This window comes from Populus euphratica, unplaced genomic scaffold (assembly GCF_000495115.2).
Source record: "Populus euphratica unplaced genomic scaffold, PopEup_1.0 scaffold51.1, whole genome shotgun sequence".
Taxonomy (NCBI): Eukaryota; Viridiplantae; Streptophyta; class Magnoliopsida; order Malpighiales; family Salicaceae; genus Populus; species Populus euphratica.
Genome location: NW_011499932.1, coordinates 83,863 through 105,401, shown reverse-complemented (window position 1 = coordinate 105,401; position 21,539 = coordinate 83,863). Strand labels below are relative to the sequence as shown.

The 21,539-nt window shown below is 35.5% G+C and overlaps 3 protein-coding genes across 3 annotated transcripts; all 3 read left to right on the top strand.

The window, feature by feature from the left end:
- The first annotated feature begins 3,508 nt into the window (after window positions 1–3,508).
- LOC105136098 (chitinase-like protein 4) lies at window positions 3,509–5,448 on the top strand. Its single transcript, XM_011041291.1, has 3 exons — window positions 3,509–3,889; window positions 3,941–5,089; window positions 5,351–5,448. Exons 1-3 carry the CDS (start codon window positions 3,607–3,609, stop codon window positions 5,371–5,373), a joined length of 1,455 nt encoding a protein of 484 aa, XP_011039593.1. The 5' UTR covers window positions 3,509–3,606; the 3' UTR covers window positions 5,374–5,448.
- A 2,618-nt stretch (window positions 5,449–8,066) lies between these two features.
- Window positions 8,067–11,445, top strand: LOC105136099 (probable LRR receptor-like serine/threonine-protein kinase At4g08850). The gene is made up of 3 exons (XM_011041292.1): window positions 8,067–8,340; window positions 8,557–10,377; window positions 10,931–11,445. Exons 2-3 carry the CDS (start codon window positions 8,688–8,690, stop codon window positions 11,317–11,319), a joined length of 2,079 nt encoding a protein of 692 aa, XP_011039594.1. The 5' UTR covers window positions 8,067–8,340; window positions 8,557–8,687; the 3' UTR covers window positions 11,320–11,445.
- Window positions 11,446–19,193: 7,748 nt separating this feature from the next.
- Window positions 19,194–21,092, top strand: LOC105136184 (acidic mammalian chitinase-like). The gene is made up of 3 exons (XM_011041424.1): window positions 19,194–19,218; window positions 19,711–20,754; window positions 21,043–21,092. The coding sequence occupies exons 1-3, from the start codon at window positions 19,194–19,196 to the stop codon at window positions 21,063–21,065; spliced, it is 1,092 nt and encodes a 363-aa protein (XP_011039726.1). The 3' UTR covers window positions 21,066–21,092.
- Window positions 21,093–21,539: the final 447 nt, after the last annotated feature.

The following is a 21,539-nucleotide window of genomic DNA, read 5'->3' as shown; positions in this document are numbered from 1 at the left end:
CTTTTGAGATCTCTTGTCTGTCCAAAAATATTAAATCCAAACACTTGAAATTAAACCCTAGAGAAAGAGGAGATGTGCACGGCACACATATACGAGTTGGGTCCTTCAAAGTTCAACAGCAAAAAGGTTTCTTTTTACTCCCCACAAATCCATTACATAGACATGCACATAGGTTTTCTTATCATGACTTGTTCCACAGGATATAGCCCTATAAAAATAATATTAGCACTAGCTAGGTTAGGACATGATTTAGGATGTAATTACTACTTAGGTTTTTAATTTCTTACTCTAAGTATTGCTTCTAGACAACTTGATGTTTATAGTTTTTTTGACCCATATGTCATTTTTTTAACTTAGGTAGATGCATTTTTAATTACTCAGATACGAAGGTGGAGCTAGGAAATTGAGATTGGATGAGCGGGACGCTACCTTACTATAGAGTATAGGCTATTTTTAGATCAACCTTCTTGCTACATGGGCGCTCTTATTTTTTATTTATTTATTGTCGAGCGGTTATTTTAGGGCCTAATTAATTAATAATTCAAGTTGTTAATTTTCCTCTTGATGATGAAGTTTATCTCCTTTTTTTTATTGATTAATACTGACTTCTATTATTTTGAGATCATATTGAAATACACAAATAATTAAAAAATGAATGTGATAGCTGAAAATCTTGGATTAAAATATAAATTTTCTTAACTTAAAGAGATTTTTTTTTTTTTTAAAAAAAGGTAAAATTTATATGGAATGGTCATGAAATTTCAGGATCATTTTAAACTTTAAAGAGATCTCAGCTCTAATTCTGCCCCTAATTAACTAGCATGCATGATCTAGCACGGCCAAATTCAAGGCAGTGAAAGTTATGGCATTTCTGTTTTCAAGCTCGAACCGAATGATATGCACACCTCTAAGTTCCCAATCACTTAACAACATCTAATTAAACGTGCACTTCATCTTTAACATTCCTTTATTTAAATCTTTATCTTTCCCAATATTGTGTGGTGAAGTAATTCTGTGCAAATTCACAGTATTAGGTCACAGAAGAAATGTGCAACAGACTTGTTTTAAAATCGATACCGGTTTGGTTTGGTTATTTAACATGAAATCTAAACTAGTTCAAATTAAAAAACCTCAATTGTTTCAGTCAAAAATTTGAGTTTTACTTCGTTAAAATTTATTAACTTTTTTATTTGGAATTGTTTAATTAAAATAATATTTTTTTAAAATTTTATATATCAATTTTCTCATGATTTTAGCCTTGTTTTAAACATGAATTGAATTTTAAAACTATTATTTTAAATACAATTGTTAATGTAGTATAGTAAATGTTAGGAATCTTTCCTAATCACACTACTAGTACAAACCACGTCCTTTAAAGAAAAAGAAAAAAAAGTAAAAGGAGCGATTAAACAATGTTGTTCCTTCTATCTCTAAAAAGAAAAAGAAAAAGAAAGGTAAGCACTGTTTAATTCATCTTGAATTGTTGATCTATGCAAAAAAAAATTCTCCTAATTGACATAATTAAGTGGGTACGATTGATAGGTCCCTTAAATTTTAATTAATGATTGTAATCATTTCCTAAAAAAGATTTTTTGTGGTAAAAATTGTAATTTTTTTTGTTGGACGAGATAAAATTAGTTATTAATCTTAAAGGATTTAAACTGAAGATGACTGTTTTCCTTTTATTTTTTGAATCATATGTAATTTTTTTCGGCCTAAGCTCTAACCTAGGAAAGTAATTAGTTTATTGGATTAATTTAAATTAATTATATTTTTTAAAAAATATAATTATTACATCTATAATAATTTCACAATCAACTCAGAATATAATCTAAAACCTGAACCTACCCATATTAAAAAATATAAAAAAAAAATATTTCAATTTACCTGGTCAAAAGACAAGATTAACCACTAACTTAGTTAACTCGAGCTTCATCAGGTCAAGACTTGACTTAACTATTAATCTATTAATTCTTTTAACAAAAATGTTAAAAACCGTTTTAATTTTAAAGTTTAAGCTTTTATGTAAAGTCTCAAGATATATTTTATATTATTTTTAACACAATCCTTGAAATAAAATCCATTTGAACTTGAAACCTATCTAGATCTACATTACATTATATTTTAATTTTTATCAAATAAATAAAGATGATGAGATTCGAATTCGTGAATATTTAATCATTAATGCTCTGATACCATGTCAAGAAATCATTTTAATTTAAAAAACTTAAGTTTTTGGGTAAAACTTGAAGATATAATTTATATTATTTTAAAAAAATTATAAAAACAATATAGTTTTAATTATTTTTCAGGTTATACAATCAAAACAATACCATTTTATTCTCTATTAAAGTATCTATCAGGGTTAACTTAACCGAATTTAAACAAGGTAGTTTAATTATATCAATTAAATCACAAATTAATTTGCTCGGATATTTTTTTTTTTTCCAACTTAAATCAAAAACCGGTATAGATCAGGTTCTACGTCATGAATTTTCAGTGTAAACTCCCTCCCAGGCCGAGCTTGATAACTGCGAGTCCATCTGCACACTCATTCTATACCAAACAAAAGGTTGTTTACTTCCAGCTGATTAATCTAATTGGGCCTATAAAGGCCTAAATACTCTGGATTGAAGTTTAAAAAGCAAGGTCAGCCCAAAGGCCAACATTATCAGGTCAGTCCAGGCCTAGTAATATTTGGATCTAGTTGATGCATTTTTTATTTTATTTAATCTCGGTTCGAATTGTCTTTTTCCTTTTTGGACGAATCAGTTGGCCCAGAACAAAGGCCTGCATTCTTTTCTCTCTCTCTCTCTCTTTTTACTATTCAATTAATTCATTTTAACCTGTATTCACGATATCGGTACAGAATATTTTTTATTTTATTTTTTTATATCAATACATTAAAAATAAAAAAAAACCTTATTTAACATTTCCTCGAATAAAACGCATTTAAAAGCAATTCCCAAACACTGACTTGATAGCAGTGGCTGCCAATGTGTTCATTGTCTCCCATTTTTTTAAAGTAAAGACAAGGATGGAAGAATAAAGAAACAATTCCTGTCAGTTATGACTCCTTTTTTTTTAAATTAATATAAATATTTAGACTAATTTGTTTACCTAGATTAATTACATCTAAAACTAATAATTATATAAATCTTTAATAATTTTAAAATTTATAATGTTTAAATTAATAATTTTTAAAAAACAAACTTAAAATTTAACACTTGAACTACAATCCGCATACTCCCTTCCTCGTTAACACAGAAGACATCTAAAGACACATGTAGTTTCCCCGTAGCAAGGTACTTATTTTAGGTTAGATTGAGACTTCCGATGCTTTCTTATGCCTTGTCCATTCCTACATCTGTCTCCACATGGTTGATCCTCCTGGATTTTGTCTCTCTTTATTTGGTTTGATGACATCCTCCAGTAAAATATCAACACAACCCTCCAAATGAATAACCCAACAAGAAATGCAACACTGTGAAATCGTGCTTCGATTTTATCATGGACTATGTGGTCTATATATCTGTCTCATTCGCCATGGATTCGTAACTCCATGAGATAACCATTCTCTTGATTTCACCTCAAGATCATCCCACCATGGCTAGCCCAGAGACTCTGGCCCCCTTGATTCTTGCAATCATCTGCTCTATCGTTAGCAGTTGTGAGTCTAGTTTTCCATCAGTACTGTTTCCGTCTTACTCCCCTCCGACTCCACCTTCTTCTTATCCAGCTTATCCTCCCCCGGATAATAATGAACCCGTTTCGCCATCCCCAAGCCCTGCCTATTTTCTACCCGAACCAGGAACCCCTTCCTATCCGGCAGTACCCACCACGCCTTCTTATCCTCCCCAGACTTTTCATCCTATGAAGCCCGCCCCAAGTCCTGTTTATTATCTGCCCATCCCCGCCGCACCTTCCTACTCGGTTCCAAGTCCCTCAGCAGTGCCTGCTTATCCGGGAGTGCCTGCTTCCTCTCCTCCATTACCTGCACCCGCCGCGGGTCCTGTTTCCTACCCCCCAGTTCCTGCATCACCAGAACCATACCCTTCACCACCGGATCATAAAGGAATTAAAGGAGCATATTGGCCTTCATTTGATGGATTTGAAGCCTCCTCCATTGACACTTCATATTTCACCCACATTTTCTATGCGTTCCTCTTGCCTGACCCCGTGACATTCAAGCTTAATGTCACGCCATTCGACCAACAAAAAATACCCGGCTTCATTGAAAACCTACGTACCCGAAATCCGCCCGTAAAAACCCTACTGTCCATGGGGGGTGGTGGGAGCGATGCTATTGCACTCATATTCGCAAACCTATCCGGTGCCCAAGAAACACGAAAAGTTTTCATCGATTCAACCATCGAAGTTGCTCGAACATACGGATTTGATGGTCTGGGCCTGGACTGGGAATATCCTGCTAATGATCAGGAAATGATCAACCTTGCTTTGTTACTTAAAGAATGGCACGAAGCATTGGTCCATGAAGCTAGCGCCAGCGGCAAACCGCGTTTGCTACTAACTGCTGCGGTCTATTACTCTCCGCAATTCACTACATATGGTCTGCCTAGATCCTACCCTGCTGATTCTATAAATAAATATGCTGATTGGATCAATCCAATGTGCTATGATTACCATGGTACACGGGAGAATTTCACAGGACCAAATGCAGCATTATATAACCCAAAGAGCAATGTGAGCACAAGTTTTGGCATTGGATCATGGATCCAAGCCGGTGTTTCGCCGAAAAAGCTAGTGATGGGCCTCCGGTTATACGGCCGGACGTGGAAGCTCTTGGATCCGAATGTTAATGGAATTGGAACACGTGCTGTAGGGGAAGGACCTGGAGGTGGGATCTTCGATTATTATCAGGTTCTTGAATTTGACAAGGAGAACAATGCAATAGTCAACTTTGATGGACAAACTGTGTCCTACTACTCTTATGCTGGCGGCTTCTGGGTTGGGTATGATGACTCCGTAACCATTGATTGGGAGGTCCAGTTTGCAAGGTCTCGAGGCTTGGGTGGATACTTTTTCTGGGCTTTGGGCCAGGATAAGGATTGGATTATCTCAAAACAAGGTAAAGATGCCTAATTTTTTAGTTAATTCAATACAAATTATGGTCAAGGAAAATAATGCATGGAATAAAACACTACAAGATTAAGCATGGTGTTTTTGCACTATATAATTATTTTCTGTAACAAGTGAAGTAATGAATTTATTTTGACAAATTATATGGATTAAGTTATATTTAACTCTATTATTTTTCTTTTTATCTGAATTTTATTTAGTTATTAAAAAAATGCAAACTGATTAAAATTATTCTTCTTTTTTTTGTCAGCTTCGAACTCTTGGGATCGCTGAGAAAAGTTGCAGCTTCAAAGACGTGGGAGTGGAAATAACTTTGAAGTTTTAATTAATCAACCATTTTTTATTTCATTCTGTTCAAATTGAAAGACGTCAATATATATATAGCCTGGAACAAGACTTTGCTTTTTGGCAAAGGCAAACTGAAGAGGAAGAAAATAAAAAACGGAGCATCATCAGTCATCAACTCACCAACCATATTTGACTAGTTGATGCTCATCTATTTGTTCTTTTTCTTTGGCTAGTTCTGAGCTTTACGAATAATATTGACGCTGATTGATGATAGACAATTACTGGGAGATAAATAGATTATTTAACCGCGTATTTAAAGCTACATGTTAGAATAAAATAATATATTTAGATAGTGATAATATTTTTCAGTAGAATTCTTTTTAAAACTATATAGGATTATAGAGTTTGTTACAATCACCTCATAAAAAAAATTAAATAAATTAAGTTTATATTTTATAGAATATCATACACTTATGAATTAAAACCCACTAGTTAAATCCACCAACACTCCCTCCTATTTAAGGATACTTGTCTTTTTTTTTTTATTAATTTCAAATCATTTTAACATGATTTTTGTTAATTCTTCCTGTGGAATAATAAAACTTAAAACTCTTATATATTACGTGGTCTCACATCTCACAGATCTAACTATCTTAAAACAAAAATATTTAATTTTACAACGTATCACACAATGCTCAAACACACCCCTCAATGGATGATGTGGCACCCTCTCAAACATGAACCCGATCTCTCAATTCAATATTAAAATGGAAGTTATCCATATTAAAACTATACAATTCATGGAAATCTTAATGTTTTTGAACATAATTTAAGGTCTAAATCTTAATAAATAAGAATGAAGTATATTTCCTTTAACCTTAACTATTAAATCAGCTTATGACTGGCAATGCAAATATAATATCTTAAAATATTTCATTCATGTTAAGCCTCAGAAGTTATATATTTGATATCATAAAAACTATAAAATAGCGCAACATAAATTAAAATCTCATAAAATTAAGGATTTTAATAAATAAATTAAAATCCAACTCTTTCATAAATAATCCAAAATGAATTCAAAACATAATTAAAATCATTACATAGAGTATCTATAAATAATAAATAAAATATATCTCGAGAAATAAACAAGGCATGTTAATTCAAAGAAAAAGAAAGAATACAATCAAAAGATCCTGCTATCAAAACTGAACTAAAAACCTGAAAAATATAAATGGTTGGGTTAGTCTAAACACTTAAGGAGAGGTAATAACTATAATACATGTTAAGATATGTCATTGTTGTTATATAAATCAAATACAAAACACACACACACACACACACACATATATATATATCAAAGGTACTATATAAAATGGCGTACAAAAAAAATATGCATGTCACAATTATATATTATGTTATTGACATCTTACTCGTCAGCTATATATATATGTGGGAGGTCAATTTGTACAGTATTAATACCCTACTTGCTAGCTAGAAAACATAATACTATATGCATATAGATTAACTATTTTATGTTAATATAAAATAATTAACTATATTTTATTAGTTTAGAGTTTTTAACATCGGCCTAATAAGATAACAAAAAACATAGATTTCCAAACAAACAAATATCATATGTAAAGAGTTCATACTTTAATAACATTAATTTACAATGCAAGCATTGTCATATTAGAACAAATATAAAAATTATATAAACCATGTGTGTGTCAAACAACAAATAGTGTCAAACAACAAATAATGAGTATAAAAAGAGACCACAAATCATTAAACCAATTGGTTAATTGGTAACAATAATTATATCGATCAACTAATTGGTTGAGATTTTCAAAATCTCGACTTATTAATAAAAAATCTACATAATCAAAAAATAATAAGTATTTGATTCTTCAATAAACTCACAATCCGGACATCAACTCAATTTATTTTAATTCACCTAATACCATAAAACATAAATTAAAAACTCTTAAATCATTAATATACTAAATATCTTAAAGCACTAAAACATTTCTTTAATCCATTTATTATCAAATCTCAAATAAAAAATAACATATAAGGTAGTCGTAATACTTGCATCTTCAACCCTTTTTAAAATTCAAAAACTTAAATTTAAAGAGATCTGAATTCATTGGTAATTTGATAGAAAAGTCATGGTAAGAGAAGAAAAAAATAAAAGAGAGACAACAATGGTCCGCAACCTTTTCTATAAATGTCTAGATTAGTTAAGTTGGGTTTGAACTGAATTTTGGGCTTGCGTCTAATGGGACAAAAGATGAGTCTTATATGTGAATGAAGTTTCGCATTTGAAATTTCATGGAAACATCACATGAATTACAGACAGAAGAGTACACCTCCTCCAACAAATGAATTCCTAAAGGAAATTATAGACGTCCTCCAGCGGCTCCCATATATATACACATGCAGGGAAAATCATTTTATATATATCCTCCATAAGAAATTAAACCACCAAGGCCATGGCTTCCCGAATCTTGCTTTTATCCATACCTTTGTTGTTTATTTCCTTACTTGCTTATGCTTCCTTCTTTACTTCTTTTGCTTACTCAGCTACTGGAGCTGAAGTAGCAAATGGAAGGAAACAAGCAGAAGCTCTTCTAAAATGGAAAGTCAGTCTTGATAACCAAAGCCAGTCTCTCCTGTCTTCATGGGACGGAGACAGGCCTTGCAACTGGGTAGGAATCCGTTGCGACACGTCTGGTATTGTCACCAACATAAGTCTGTCTCATTATAGGTTGAGAGGTACGCTTAATAGTCTCAGATTCTCTTCCTTTCCTCGCTTGATTAAGCTTATCCTTCGCAACAACTCGCTCTACGGGTCAGTTCCTTCCCATATAGGTAACCTTTCTAAACTCATCATCCTTGACTTGTCTTTAAATAGCATTTCTGGCAACATACCACCAGAGGTTGGAAAATTAGTATCTCTTTATTTGCTTGATTTTTCAAAAAACAACCTTAGTGGTGTTCTTCCTACGTCCATAGGAAACTTAAGCAACTTGTCTTTTCTTTACCTTTACGAAAACAAACTCTCTGGTTTCATACCTAGGGAAGTAGGAATGCTTGAACATCTATCTACCCTTCATTTGCCCGATAATAATTTTGAAGGTCCAATCCCTTCTTCCATAGGAAATATGAAATCTCTCACTAGTTTAGATTTGACATCTAATTATCTAACTGGTGCAATACCAGCATCTCTAGGCAATTTAAGAAGCTTATCTGCACTTTCCCTTGGGAAGAACAATCTTTCTGGTCCCGTTCCTCCAGAAATGAACAATCTTACACATTTGTCTTTTTTACAAATAGGTTCTAATAGATTGTCTGGAAATCTACCACAAGATGTGTGCCTTGGTGGATTGCTTTCGTATTTTGGTGCGTTGGACAATTATTTCACGGGACCTATCCCGAAAAGCTTGAAAAATTGCAGCCGTTTGGTGAGACTCAGACTTGAGAGAAACCAACTTAATGGAAACATATCTGAAGCTTTTGGCACACATCCCCACTTGTACTACATGGATTTGAGTGATAATGAATTGCATGGTGAACTTTCATGGAAATGGGAGCAGTTTAGCAATCTGACAACTTTCAGAATTTCTGGAAACAAAATATCTGGAGAAATACCAGCTGCTCTTGGAAAGGCACCTCGTCTACAAGCTCTTGACCTCTCATCAAATCAACTAGTTGGGAGAATTCCAAAAGAATTGGGAAATTTAAAGTTGATTATACTTGAACTCAACGATAACAAACTTTCAGGTGATATTACATTCGATGTCGCATCGCTATCTAATCTCGAAAGGCTTGGCCTGGCCGCGAACAATTTTAGTGCATCGATTCTTAAACAGCTTAGCAAGTGCTCAAGACTGATATTCTTGAATATAAGCAAGAATAGATTCACAGGGATTATTCCTGCTGAGACGGGGTCTTTGCAGTCTCTTCAAAGTCTTGATCTCAGTTGGAATTCCCTGATGGGAGATATAACGCCGGAGCTTGGACAGCTGCAGCGGCTAGAGGTTTTAAACCTCTCCCATAATATGCTATCTGGTCTCATTCCAACCAGTTTTAGTAAACTGCAAAGCCTCACTAAAGTGGATGTGTCCTATAACAAGTTAGAGGGTCCCATTCCTGACATCAAAGCCTTTCGTGAGGCACCATTTGAAGCAATTCGTAACAACACCAACCTGTGTGGCAATGCTACTGGTTTGGAGGCTTGTGCAGCTCTCATGAAAAACAAGACTGTGCACAAGAAGGGCCCCAAAGTTGTCGTTTTTACTGTATTTTCTCTGCTGGGTGGTTTGTTGGGCCTGATGGTATGTTTTCTTATCTTTTTCCAAAGAAGAAGAAATAAAAGGTTAATGGAAACACCACAAAGAGATGTTCCCGCGAGATGGTGCCCTGGTGGGGAACTGCGCTACGAGGACATCATTGAGGCTACCGAGGAATTCAACTCCAAATATTGCATTGGTACAGGAGGGTATGGAGTAGTTTACAAAGCTGTACTTCCATCAGAACAGGTCCTTGCCGTGAAGAAGTTCCACCAAACAGCAGAAGTTGAGATGACCACCTTGAAAGCTTTTAGAAGCGAGATTGATGTCTTAATGTGTATACGGCATCGAAACATTGTGAAGCTGTATGGTTTCTGCTCGCATGCCAAACATTCATTTTTGGTATATGAATTTGTGGAAAGGGGAAGTTTAAGAAAGGTACTGAACGACGAGGAACAAGCAGCAAAGATGGATTGGGATAAAAGGATAAACCTTATCAAAGGCGTTGCAAATGCTTTATCCTACATGCACCATGACTGCTCTCCTTCGATTATTCATAGAGACATTTCCAGCAACAATGTTCTTTTGGATTCAGAATATGAGGCTCATGTCTCTGACTTCGGCACCGCTAGGCTCTTAATGCCTGACTCATCCAATTGGACATCATTTGCTGGCACCTTTGGGTACACAGCTCCAGGTACGTAGTTAAGATTCAATATATATCACCTTCTACAATAGGTTAGTTTAATTTCTGAAAATTTTTAACCAATCACTAAGAATATGCATTTATGATTGATTAATCCGAAACTGATCCTAAGGTCGTTATGCTAATTCTGTGACATTATGCTGAAAACGAAATTACTTGAAAACATATGATCAGTTGCAACACGCTCCGCAGGTAAAATATGTTTTCCTTGTCAGCAGATTCTGTTCTTTCCTGCTGACATTGTTTGCATATTGGAAATGCTTGGGTAATCTTTCTAAAGTTCTTTTCTAGATTAGAAATGAAACCCGAAGTATGGCTCTATTCATAGGTTGTAAACAAAATTGAGTGCACCCTCAGTTTCGCAATTTATATAGCAATTTTGAAGTACTTTTTGATTCATATTACTAGATTTCCAACTAAAATGCCATAATATATACTGGTAGCTGGTTTTTATTTGAGCACAAACGCAATTAGGAAATGCAATACTGCATTTAGGTGCAGTAAATTATTTTTGCAAATATAGCATGACCAGTCTCGTTTGCAGAGCTGGCATACACAATGAAAGTGGATGAAAAATGTGATGTCTATAGCTTTGGAGTTGTAACATTGGAAGTAATGATGGGAAAGCATCCTGGCGATTTCATCTCATCTCTGATGTTCTCTGCTTCCACCTCCTCATCATCACCAATCTGTCACAATACACTCCTGAAGGACGTCTTAGACCAGCGCCTCCCGCCTCCTGAAATCAAACCTGCGAAAGGTATGGCACATGTTGCAAAACTAGCATTTGCTTGCTTGCAGACCGATCCCCATCATCGGCCAACAATGCGACAAGTTTCTACAGAGCTTACATCTCGTTGGCCTCCATTGCCGAAGCTATTCAGCACGATGGAATTGGAAGATATACAGGTTCACAGAAATGTTATTGGCTGAATTTTTACAGTATACCTGGCCATCTTGTGAAAAACAACTTGTCAAGTCATCGCCAATGGCTTAGCTGGCAATAGCGTCCCCCTCCCCTCAAGAGGAGTTATTGTCTGTGTTAGATATTCCGCCAAAGCTTCATTTTAGATGAACTTGGTGAATGTCATGAATCATGTAATTTATTACCTTCATTTGTATCAATTACCTTCCTGCTACATAGTTTTTTTGGAGAGTAATAAACAATACAAATGCCAACACAAAGACCGTAAAATCTTGACGAACAAAATATCCACAATATTCAACCCAAACTCGTCCTGAAAGATCAAATAACGGCATTTGTCACGTTGAAATTCTATATTTATTCCTCCGGGTCTACAGAAGTGTTATTAAACTCGGCCTGGCCTGACGGGTTGACCTAGTACCTGGACCGGTTCGGGTTTAATAAAAGACGTCCGGCCCGACGGGTCGACCTAGTGCCTGGACCGGTTCGGGTTTAATAAAAGACTGGCTACAATAACAGTCCGGTCAAACCTGGGTGACCCGGCGGGTCAATCCATGACCTGGGCTCTGAAACCCTTTCGTATATATACTCTATATTCCCAATAAAAAAATCATATTTTTTTAATGTGGAATAAAAAAATTTTTGGTTTAAATATTTCAAATTAAAAAGATAATATAGTATCTTTTTAATATGAGATTTGAAACCTTTTTGTATATATACTCTATACTCCTATGAAAAAATAATATTTTTTCAATGTGGGATTTGAAACCCATTAGTATATATACTTCATGTTTCAAAGAAAAAAAATCATGTTTTTTTAATGTGGAATAAAAAATCTTTTAGTTTAAATACTTCAATTTAAAAGGATGACATAATATTTTTTCAATGTGGGATTTGAAACCCTTTCATATATATACTCTATATTCTCAAAAAAAAAATCATGTTTTTTTAATTTGAGATAAAAAAAACATTTTAGTTTAAATATTTTAACTTAAAAAGATAACTTAATATTTTTTCAACGTGGGATTTGAAACCTTTTCGTATATATACTTTATACTCCAATGAAAAAAAATCATGTTTTTTTAATGTGGGATTTGAAACTTATTAATATAAATACTATATGTTCCCAAAAAAAAAGTTATATCTTTTCAATGTGGGATAAAAAACTTTTTAAAATATTTTTTTAAATTTTATTGTTTATAATATGTATAATTTATATTTATATAGATTTTTTCATATGAAATATTAATTTTTTTTTCCTTAATTAGGTCAATTTCCAGACCGGGGTTAATAACTATGATCTATACAGGGCTTCCCTCTTAAAAAAGAAACAAATAAGTAAGACAAGCTCCTTAAGTACAGAAGCTATGCAGAAAAGCTTCCAAACTTGCTTTTCATCATATCGAAGATCTATTGAATTAAGCCTGATATCCTGCAGGGTTTTCCTTCAATACTTCAAAGATAAATCAAAGAAGCCATCAAATATTGCACATATCTTTAAATTACACGTTGCAAAAACATGTCAGGTCTTCACCTACATGTTCTTGTAAAACACCAAATCTCTTACTCATGAAGATTCAAGTCTTCAAGCATTATTCGGTAAAGGATATACGGTGTACCCACACACAATTTTAATAAAATAAATAAATATTTTCCACACTTTTATTTTATTATTTTTCAGGCTAGCTTGGTTTGTACAAATTAAAGTAAAAAAAAAGAAGATAAGTGTTTATGACTGTCCAGATTCAACATGAGCATATCAAAGAAACCAATCCATTGAAAGTTGAACATAACATTTAATCCACCGTAGATGGAGCCTGTTAAAATCTTAGTTATTAAATCTGGACGACCTGGTACCCAGCCTGGTGATTAGATCGGTCCGGGTTTGTTAAAAAACCGGTTGGTGCAACAACCCGACGAGTCTTTAACACATCTCTCTCTCGCTAATGTTTTCAAGCATGTACAAACCAAAGGAATTTGCAGGGAAAAGATGTAAAAGAGAGAGGATTCGTGTGGTGCTTTTAAGCTTTGAAGCATGAGTGCGTAAGAAGCAAGGACTGTGCTTCACCCTAGGGGAAAGCATGTCAAGGAGCCAGAGAGGGTAAGAGGAGATGGTGATGAGACTTGGAGATATCTGCACAAAACAACCAACAACCAATAAGATCATCCTCTCCCTTGCCTATGCCCTGTCACCTTGGATCCCACTTCACCTCTTTATAATTGCTTTCCTTTTCCATTTCTTTCTTTAACCACCTGACCCCGTAAATAAGTAAATAACCATCATTTCACAAATTAATTCGAGTTAATTCAACTTTTTAATTGGATCAACTTCTAAACTAGATTTAATAACTATAATTAAAATGATGGGCTCCTTTTAAAGTGCTTTTTTTAATTGTTTTTTATTATATAAATTTAAATTTTAATAAAATTAATCTCTAATTTAATTGTTTTTATCAAGCACCTTGAAGTCTCAAAAATATACAAAGAAAAGGAAATATCAATACAAAAAATATTACAAGCATATAAGATTTTATCAAGCACCATAAAAATTTTCATAGGATTTTTAAATATAGTACAAGATTTGCAAAAATAAATTCATGGGATCAGCAAAACTTTGGTGTGATTAGTTTACTTTGTTTTTTTTTTTAATAATTCTTGACAACTATTTTTTATAAAAAAAAATTTAATTTTTTTAATGGAATTATTTTTACCACATGTCAATGCATCTTGATCACATCAATATTTTTCAATCTCAATCCTTAAAAAAAAAAATCAACATCAAATTTTGGACACTTCAATAAATAGAATAAAAAGTCAGACAATTTTATGCAACATTCCATCTTCTTTGTACTTGTACATAAATAAGCAAATATGTATAAATTTTCTAGTCAAGATGCCAAAAAAAAAAACCCTAGTAGATTTACGGTTTATTAGAAATTATAATGATAGTTATTTTTTAAAATATTTTTATTTAAAAATATATTAAAATAATATTTTTTATTTTTTAAAATTTATTTTTGATACCAATATATCAAAACAACCTAAAATATAAAATAAATAAAATAATATTTTTTCAAAAATACTTTAAATGGTGAGGCACAAGCTACCTAAAGTTCGGATTAATTTCACATGATAACAAAAACTAAAATAATAATTAGGGTAGTTAGGGGGAGTTAGATTTGTTGTTTAACACAAGCAATGAAAAACTAGGAGAAAAACTGAGAAAATGATATAAAAATGCTTGAAGGATGATCACCCAATGCAGAGCCTCGTATTTTTTTTAATCATGGAATATAATAATTTTATTAAGCACATAATGGTGTAAAATAATATATCTCTCCTGTTTCACAAAAAAATAAAATAAAAAAATCAGAATAGATCCATAGCTGAAACTCCAACATAAATATTATAATAATCATGACAAATACTTCATTTTCCTTAATAACAATTTAAATTAGTCTACACGTAGGACACAATTAAATATTCCATCTCGAATAATGGTGATTGTCACACAAGATGTTCACGAAATAAAAATGAAAAATTATACAATAATCCTGTATTTGTAACCCGTTACAAAATTACTCATGGCAAATCCCAACAGGAAGATTATAATTCTTTTTGGCATGATTTTTATAAATTGATTTAGAACACAGATCATGTTGAACAGAGCCTAATAGAGAGAGATAATTTTCCACAAACAAAATAAAATCAGTTCAAAGAAGTGCCAAGAAGGCTCTTAATCTTCTTTCTAACAAACAGCAAACGACTGTCTAAATATCATTCTGTTGATTGATAAGAGACGGAAGAAGGAGAAGGATGTAACAAAATTAAGAAAAAAACATGAATGTTGTTCCAAATATCTTGGGAAGCATCACCATGGCTGAAACCCAAATTAAGACCATGGTATTCTACACCTCTTCAGACGCAACTGTCTATCTTCTTTGTACGTGTCCAACGTAATTAAGAAATCTTCGATCATGACCAAGACAAATAAATTCCTGCACAAGGAAGTTTCCACCTTATGGCTCTCATGTATAAATGTATGCAGGGAAAATCATTTTATACATCCTCCTTGAGCAAGTAGAGGGGTGTTTGCATTAGATTGGTTGTCATTTCATGTAAAACACCAACTATTGATCATTGGTAGCCATCATTGTTGAATGAGCTAGAGTTAGTGGCCACCAATGTTGACAACAAACCAAAAAAAGCCTCCATGAATGCCTATAAATAGAGGCATATGTTAGAGAGCAAAATGAGAGAAGGAAAAGAGCCAAAGATGTGAGAAATGTAGAAGAGAGTAGGCTTCCATTGCAGCACTAAAAAGAGAGAAATAGAGTGAGGTTGAGAGTTGCTCAAAGAGGGGATGATTCCTCCTCCTCTATTGTTGTAAATCTTGTACTCTCCCTACATAATGCAATGGCTTCTCCCATAGATGTAGGCGGTTTGTCTAACCTTGTAAAATACAGTGTCTCAGTGTGCTTGGCCCTCCTATGAGCAAGTATCAGAACATCACCGGTCGGAATTTCCCAACAATTGGTATCAGAGCTTTTGGTTTAAAGTGATGTTTTATTTTACTCAAAAATAAAAGTTGTCAAAATTATGTTTTGACCATACCATTGTGTAGAGGAGGAAGAGACGAAGCCACTAGTGAAAACCGCGTCGAAATCGGACGTCGGAAACCGCCGCACGCACCGGCGGGGTAACTGTCCACGTCATCAGCCATGTCACCTGACTCATCAACACTCTGACTAGTCAAACAGCCACAGTCATCAGCACTCTGACTATTCAAACAGCCACGTCAGCAGTTCTGCACAGTCAGCTCTGCCACATCACCAAAAATCCATCTGGGACTGCCACATCAGATTTGGTGACCCCATATGTCCTACATGGCTGACACGTCATCACAACCACGTCAGCTCACTGGGTTTTGATCCAGTGTGGTGCAGCGACTATTCCTCCTGCCATGTGGTTCATCTGCAGCGTCCAGTGATCCCAAAGTTTGATTGTTTAAATCTGAGTCATCCGAAGTCCGATTCGGATGATCTCAGTGTCGTTTTTAACATTTTTGGCCATTCCGGACACATCTGTAAGGTTAGATTTTACAGATTCAAGGCCGATCCGAGCTGAGTTGGAGCCGAGCCGAGGGACAGGATTCTGTGTGGCGGAGTCTACATGCAACCGGTTCTGAGATTGAATTTGGGCCGTTTATCAGGCCAAAATTATTTTGATCAAATCTTAGCCGTCGGAAGTGCGATTTGGACGATTTCAGACTTGTTTCCAGCTAATTTGATCATTCCGGATGCAATGGTATGGTCCGATCATTGAGATTGAGATCAGAAATGGCAGTGATGAATTATTAAAGAGAGATTGCTCGATCAGGAGGCATCTGATGGTCATCATGGTGGTCGATGGAGCTGAAGATGAAGAAATCACACATGTTTGCCCAATTACATGTGTTGAACTATTATGTGGGGAATTTTATTGCCTTGAGGGAAGGTAAAATTGGGACACTCTGGACACCCGATCATTTGGACAATTTGAGGTGAAGAGTGAAATTTGATGAAGACCAATCTTGACGAATCTAAGCACTGGTAGTCTCCCCAGATGTTGAGAAATCAGGTATAAAACAAGGATACCCCAGATCACTTGTAAAGGAAAGCCGCGACAAAGCTAGCAAATGGTTGTATATACGAAAAGACAGTACGATGGATAGATATGGCCTAAGAAGTTCTGGCTAGGAGATTGGGTTTTAAGCGGGACCGTTGTGACCCCTCCAATCTTTCCTGGGAACTTGCTTAGTGGAAGGATTATCCATACGGTACTATTTTCGTATATTTGACAATTTGTTATGAAACTGTTAAAGACTAGCAGGATGACGGCACAAAGGAACAGTTGGGTTCCATATGATCAAGGATCTGATGGAGTGGTGATTTCTCCAAGGAAGTTAGATTCGGTGACTATAATTTCTCGAAGGGAGAATTGATGAAGACCCTGATAATAGAAGAGAAATACAGCAAAGGGATAAAGATTGACACCCTATTTTGACTTGGATAGATTTTATGACAGGATGAGCTGCTGTCAAACATAAGCAAGGAATAGGGAGAAATCTGGAGAACCAAAATTGCACGAGAGCACATGAAGATTGTGTAGGAGTACCCGGAGGATCCAACGAGGTACTATAATGAGACAACAGGTGCAAGGAGAAGAAGAGTTCCCGGATGAAGCTCAAAGCAGAGACTATGAAAAAGTTGTACAACAAGAAGTCTTTTGTGCTCTTGATAAAGGCAACAAGCAAGGACCTTTCCGATGCATGCAAGGATGAAAAGATGAGCTGTTGTAGATGCATCTAATTGAGGGGATGCAAACGCCTGTGATAAAAGGCGATCGCCTATGATGAAAGGCGAAAACACCAAAGGGAGTTGGTGTGGGTGGAGCTGTTAAGCAAAAAGGCGTAGAAGCTCCAAACATAGAAATTGAGGTGGAAGATTGCGAGGAGTATACCGCAACTTTCTCTTTCTATGTAATTAGTGGCAAAGAATTTATGGAGCCACTTTGAAGCATCTTAGCTGAAGGAGGATACGACCGCCTATAAAAGGCGAAGACACCTTAAAGAGAAGGTGTGAGGGCTATGAGATGAGCCCATGATCAGACCGCCGCATGACAACGAACGGAGACACCTCAGGAGAAGGTGTGAGGGTCGTGGAAGGAGCCCAGTTCAGAACGCCTCAGAGCCAATGTGATGGCTAGGTATGAGTGGACAGATGGATAGCCAATAAAAGGGTTATGATGAGTATGGAGACAAATACAGGATTGACTTTCATGGATATTGTCCCCATGCTAAAGATCAATGAGCTAGAAGACATTTGTTTTGGACAATAAGTGGATGACTTGTGGAGCATTAAGACGCGGCTGCTATGAAGGAGCAGAGGGCATGCACAGGTTTCGGGAACAAGTTGACTCTTGTCAAGGTGGTGAGCTCGGTAATGGCATTGTAATACTCAGAGTATGAAGACAGATATGGATCTACCTTTTATGGGCTGCCCCCATGGTTAAAGGTGGAAAGCTACCTGGACTCTTGAGACTAAGAGTGGGAGACTCATGGAGAAGTAAGGCGTGGTTCCTAGGGTGGAACAGAGGGCAGACGTAACTCCCGGATGAGTAGACTCTTGGAATAGTGGTGAGCTTGTTATCATATTGAAATACTCAGATAATAACTGTCTCACTTGAAATATTCATTTGAGGGGGTGTTATAAGCCTTGATGTGAGGCTTGATGAATCATTCCGGACCGAGCATGGTTGATACGCTCGAAGGGGAATGTTGTTCCAGAGACAAACGTTAACACTATTCAGATGTGATGTGGCAGACCATCTGGTTATAGTGATCCTTTTGTGTGAGAAAATGTGCGCTTTGGTTACTCTGATGATTGAAAGGTTTGGCGAGTACCTAGAAACTTGGCCAAAGATGCTCTCAGAATGGAAAGCTTGGAAGAGCTGCAAGATGCAAGCTTGTGTTGAAGAAGCAAGAGGACAGTTGCCCCACATGAATGGCAAAGGGGGTGATTGTTAGGTTGGTTTCCATTTCATGTAAGGCACCAACCATTGACCATTGGTAGCCACCATTGTTGAATGAGCTAGAGTTGGTGGCCACCAATGTTGACAATAAACCAAGAAAAGCCTTCATGAATACCTATAAATAGAGGCATATGTTAGAGAGCAAAATGAGAGAAGGAAAAGAGCCAAAGATGTGAGAAATGTAGAAGAGAGTAGGCTTCCATTGCAGCACTAAAAAGAGAGAAATAGAGTGAGGTTGAGAGTTGCTCAAAGAGGGGATGATTCCTCCTCCTCTATTGTTGTAAATCTTCTACTCTCCCTACATAATACAATGGCTTCTCCTATGGATGTAGACGGTTTGCCGAACCACGTAAAATATCGTGTCTCAGTGTGCTTGGCTCTCCTATGAGCAAGTATCAGAATATCACCGGTCGGAATTTCCCAACAGTTTGATGCTGTGATTGGGAAGCGCTCTTCATTTCGATCGAAAATCATCCCTAATCTTTTGTATCTGCTCTGCCCGTTCCGGGCTTTTTGAGAATTCATTATTTGTTTGATTTAATCCTTAATTGTGTTTTTTTTATTTTTTTTATTTTTTTCATTTGGGAACAACTGTCTTTCTTTAAGAATCTAATCAACTTTTGCGTATAAAATATTTTAATGCAAATTCTTTTGTTTTTGGAAGGGATAAGAATTGGATTATGACAAAGGGATGATTGGCTGTGAACCAATGACTTCCAACGTTGCAGCTCGGTCCACTTGATAGCAGTAGAACCTCTGGTTTGAGGAATTCTAAGTTATGAAAGAGTTCTGATGCGATACAACTAGTTTAGTTCCTGCATCACCAGAATCATATCCTTCACCACCGGATCGTAAGGGAATTAAAGGAGCATATTGGCCTTCGTTTGAAGGATTTGAAGCCTCCTCCATTGACACTTCATATTTCACCCACATTTTCTATGCGTTCCTCTTGCCTGACCCCGTGACATTCAAGCTTAATGTCACGCCATTCGACCAACAAAAAATACCCGGCTTCATTGAAAACCTACGTACCCGAAATTCGCCCGTAAAAACCCTACTGTCCATGGGGGGTGGTGGGGGCGATGCTATTGCACTCATATTCGCAAACCTATCCGGTGCCCAAGAAACACGAAAAGTTTTCATCGATTCAACCATCGAAGTTGCTCGAACATACGGATTTGATGGTCTAGACCTGGACTTGGAATATCCTGTTAATGATCACGAAATGATCAACCTTGCTTTGTTACTTCAAGAATGGCACGAAGCATTGGTCCATGAAGCTAGCGCCAGTGGCAAACCACGTTTGCTACTAACTGCTGCGGTCTATTACTCTTCGCAATTCACTACATATGGTCTGCCTAGATCCTACCCTGCTGATTCTATAAATAAATATGCTGATTGGATCAATCCAATGTGCTATGATTACCATGGTACACGGGAGAATTTCACAGGACCAAATGCAGCATTATATAACCCAAAGAGCAATGTGAGCACAAGTTTTGGCATTGGATCATGGATCCAAGCCGGTGTTTCGCCGAAAAAGCTAGTGATGGGCCTCCAGTTATACGGCCGGACGTGGAAGCTCTTGGATCCGAATGTTAATGGAATTGGAACACGTGCTGTAGGGGAAGGACCTGGAGGTGGGATCTTCGATTATTATCAGGTTCTTGAATTTGACAAGGAGAACAATGCAATAGTCAACTTTGATGGACAAACTGTGTCCTACTACTCTTATGCTGGCGGCTTCTGGGTTGGGTATGATGACTCCGTAACCATTGATTGGGAGGTCCAGTTTGCAAGGTCTCGAGGCTTGGGTGGATACTTTTTCTGGGCTTTGGGCCAGGATAAGGATTGGATTATCTCAAAACAAGGTAAAGATGCCTAATTTTTTAGTTAATTCAATACAAATTATGGTCAAGGAAAATAATGCATGGAATAAAACACTACAAGATTAAGCATGGTGTGGTTTTTTTTTTGGTTAGCATTGATCAAAGCACTATATAATTCTTTTCTATACCACGTGAAGTAATTAATTTATTTTGACAAATTATATGGATTAAGTTATATTTAACTCTATTATTTTTCTTTTTATCTGAATTTTATTTAGTTATTAAAAAAATGCAAACTGAATAAAATTATTCCTTCTTTTTTTTTGGCAGCTTCGAACTCTTGGGATCGCTGAGAAAAGTTGCAGCTTCGAAGACGTGGGAGTGGAAATAACTTTGAAGTTTTAATTAACCAACCATTTTTTATTTCATTCTGTTCAAATTGAAAGACGTCAATATATATATATATATATATTAGCCTAGAACAGGACTTTGCTTTTTTGCAAAGGCAAACTGAAGAGGAAGAAAAACGGAGCATCATCAGTCATCAAGTCACCAACCATATTTGACTAGTTGATGCTCATCTATTTGTTCTTTTTCTTTGGCTAGTTCTGGGCTTTACGAATAATATTGACACTGATTGATGATAGACAAATTATTGAGAGATAAATAGATTATTCAACCGCGTATTTAAAGCTGCATGTTAGAATAAAATAATATATTTAGATAGTGATAATATTTTTCTATTAATTATGTAAATGTTTATTAAACTAACTCGGCTGTAAAAAATAATTAAATAAACTAAGTTTATGTTTTATAAAATATGAGAA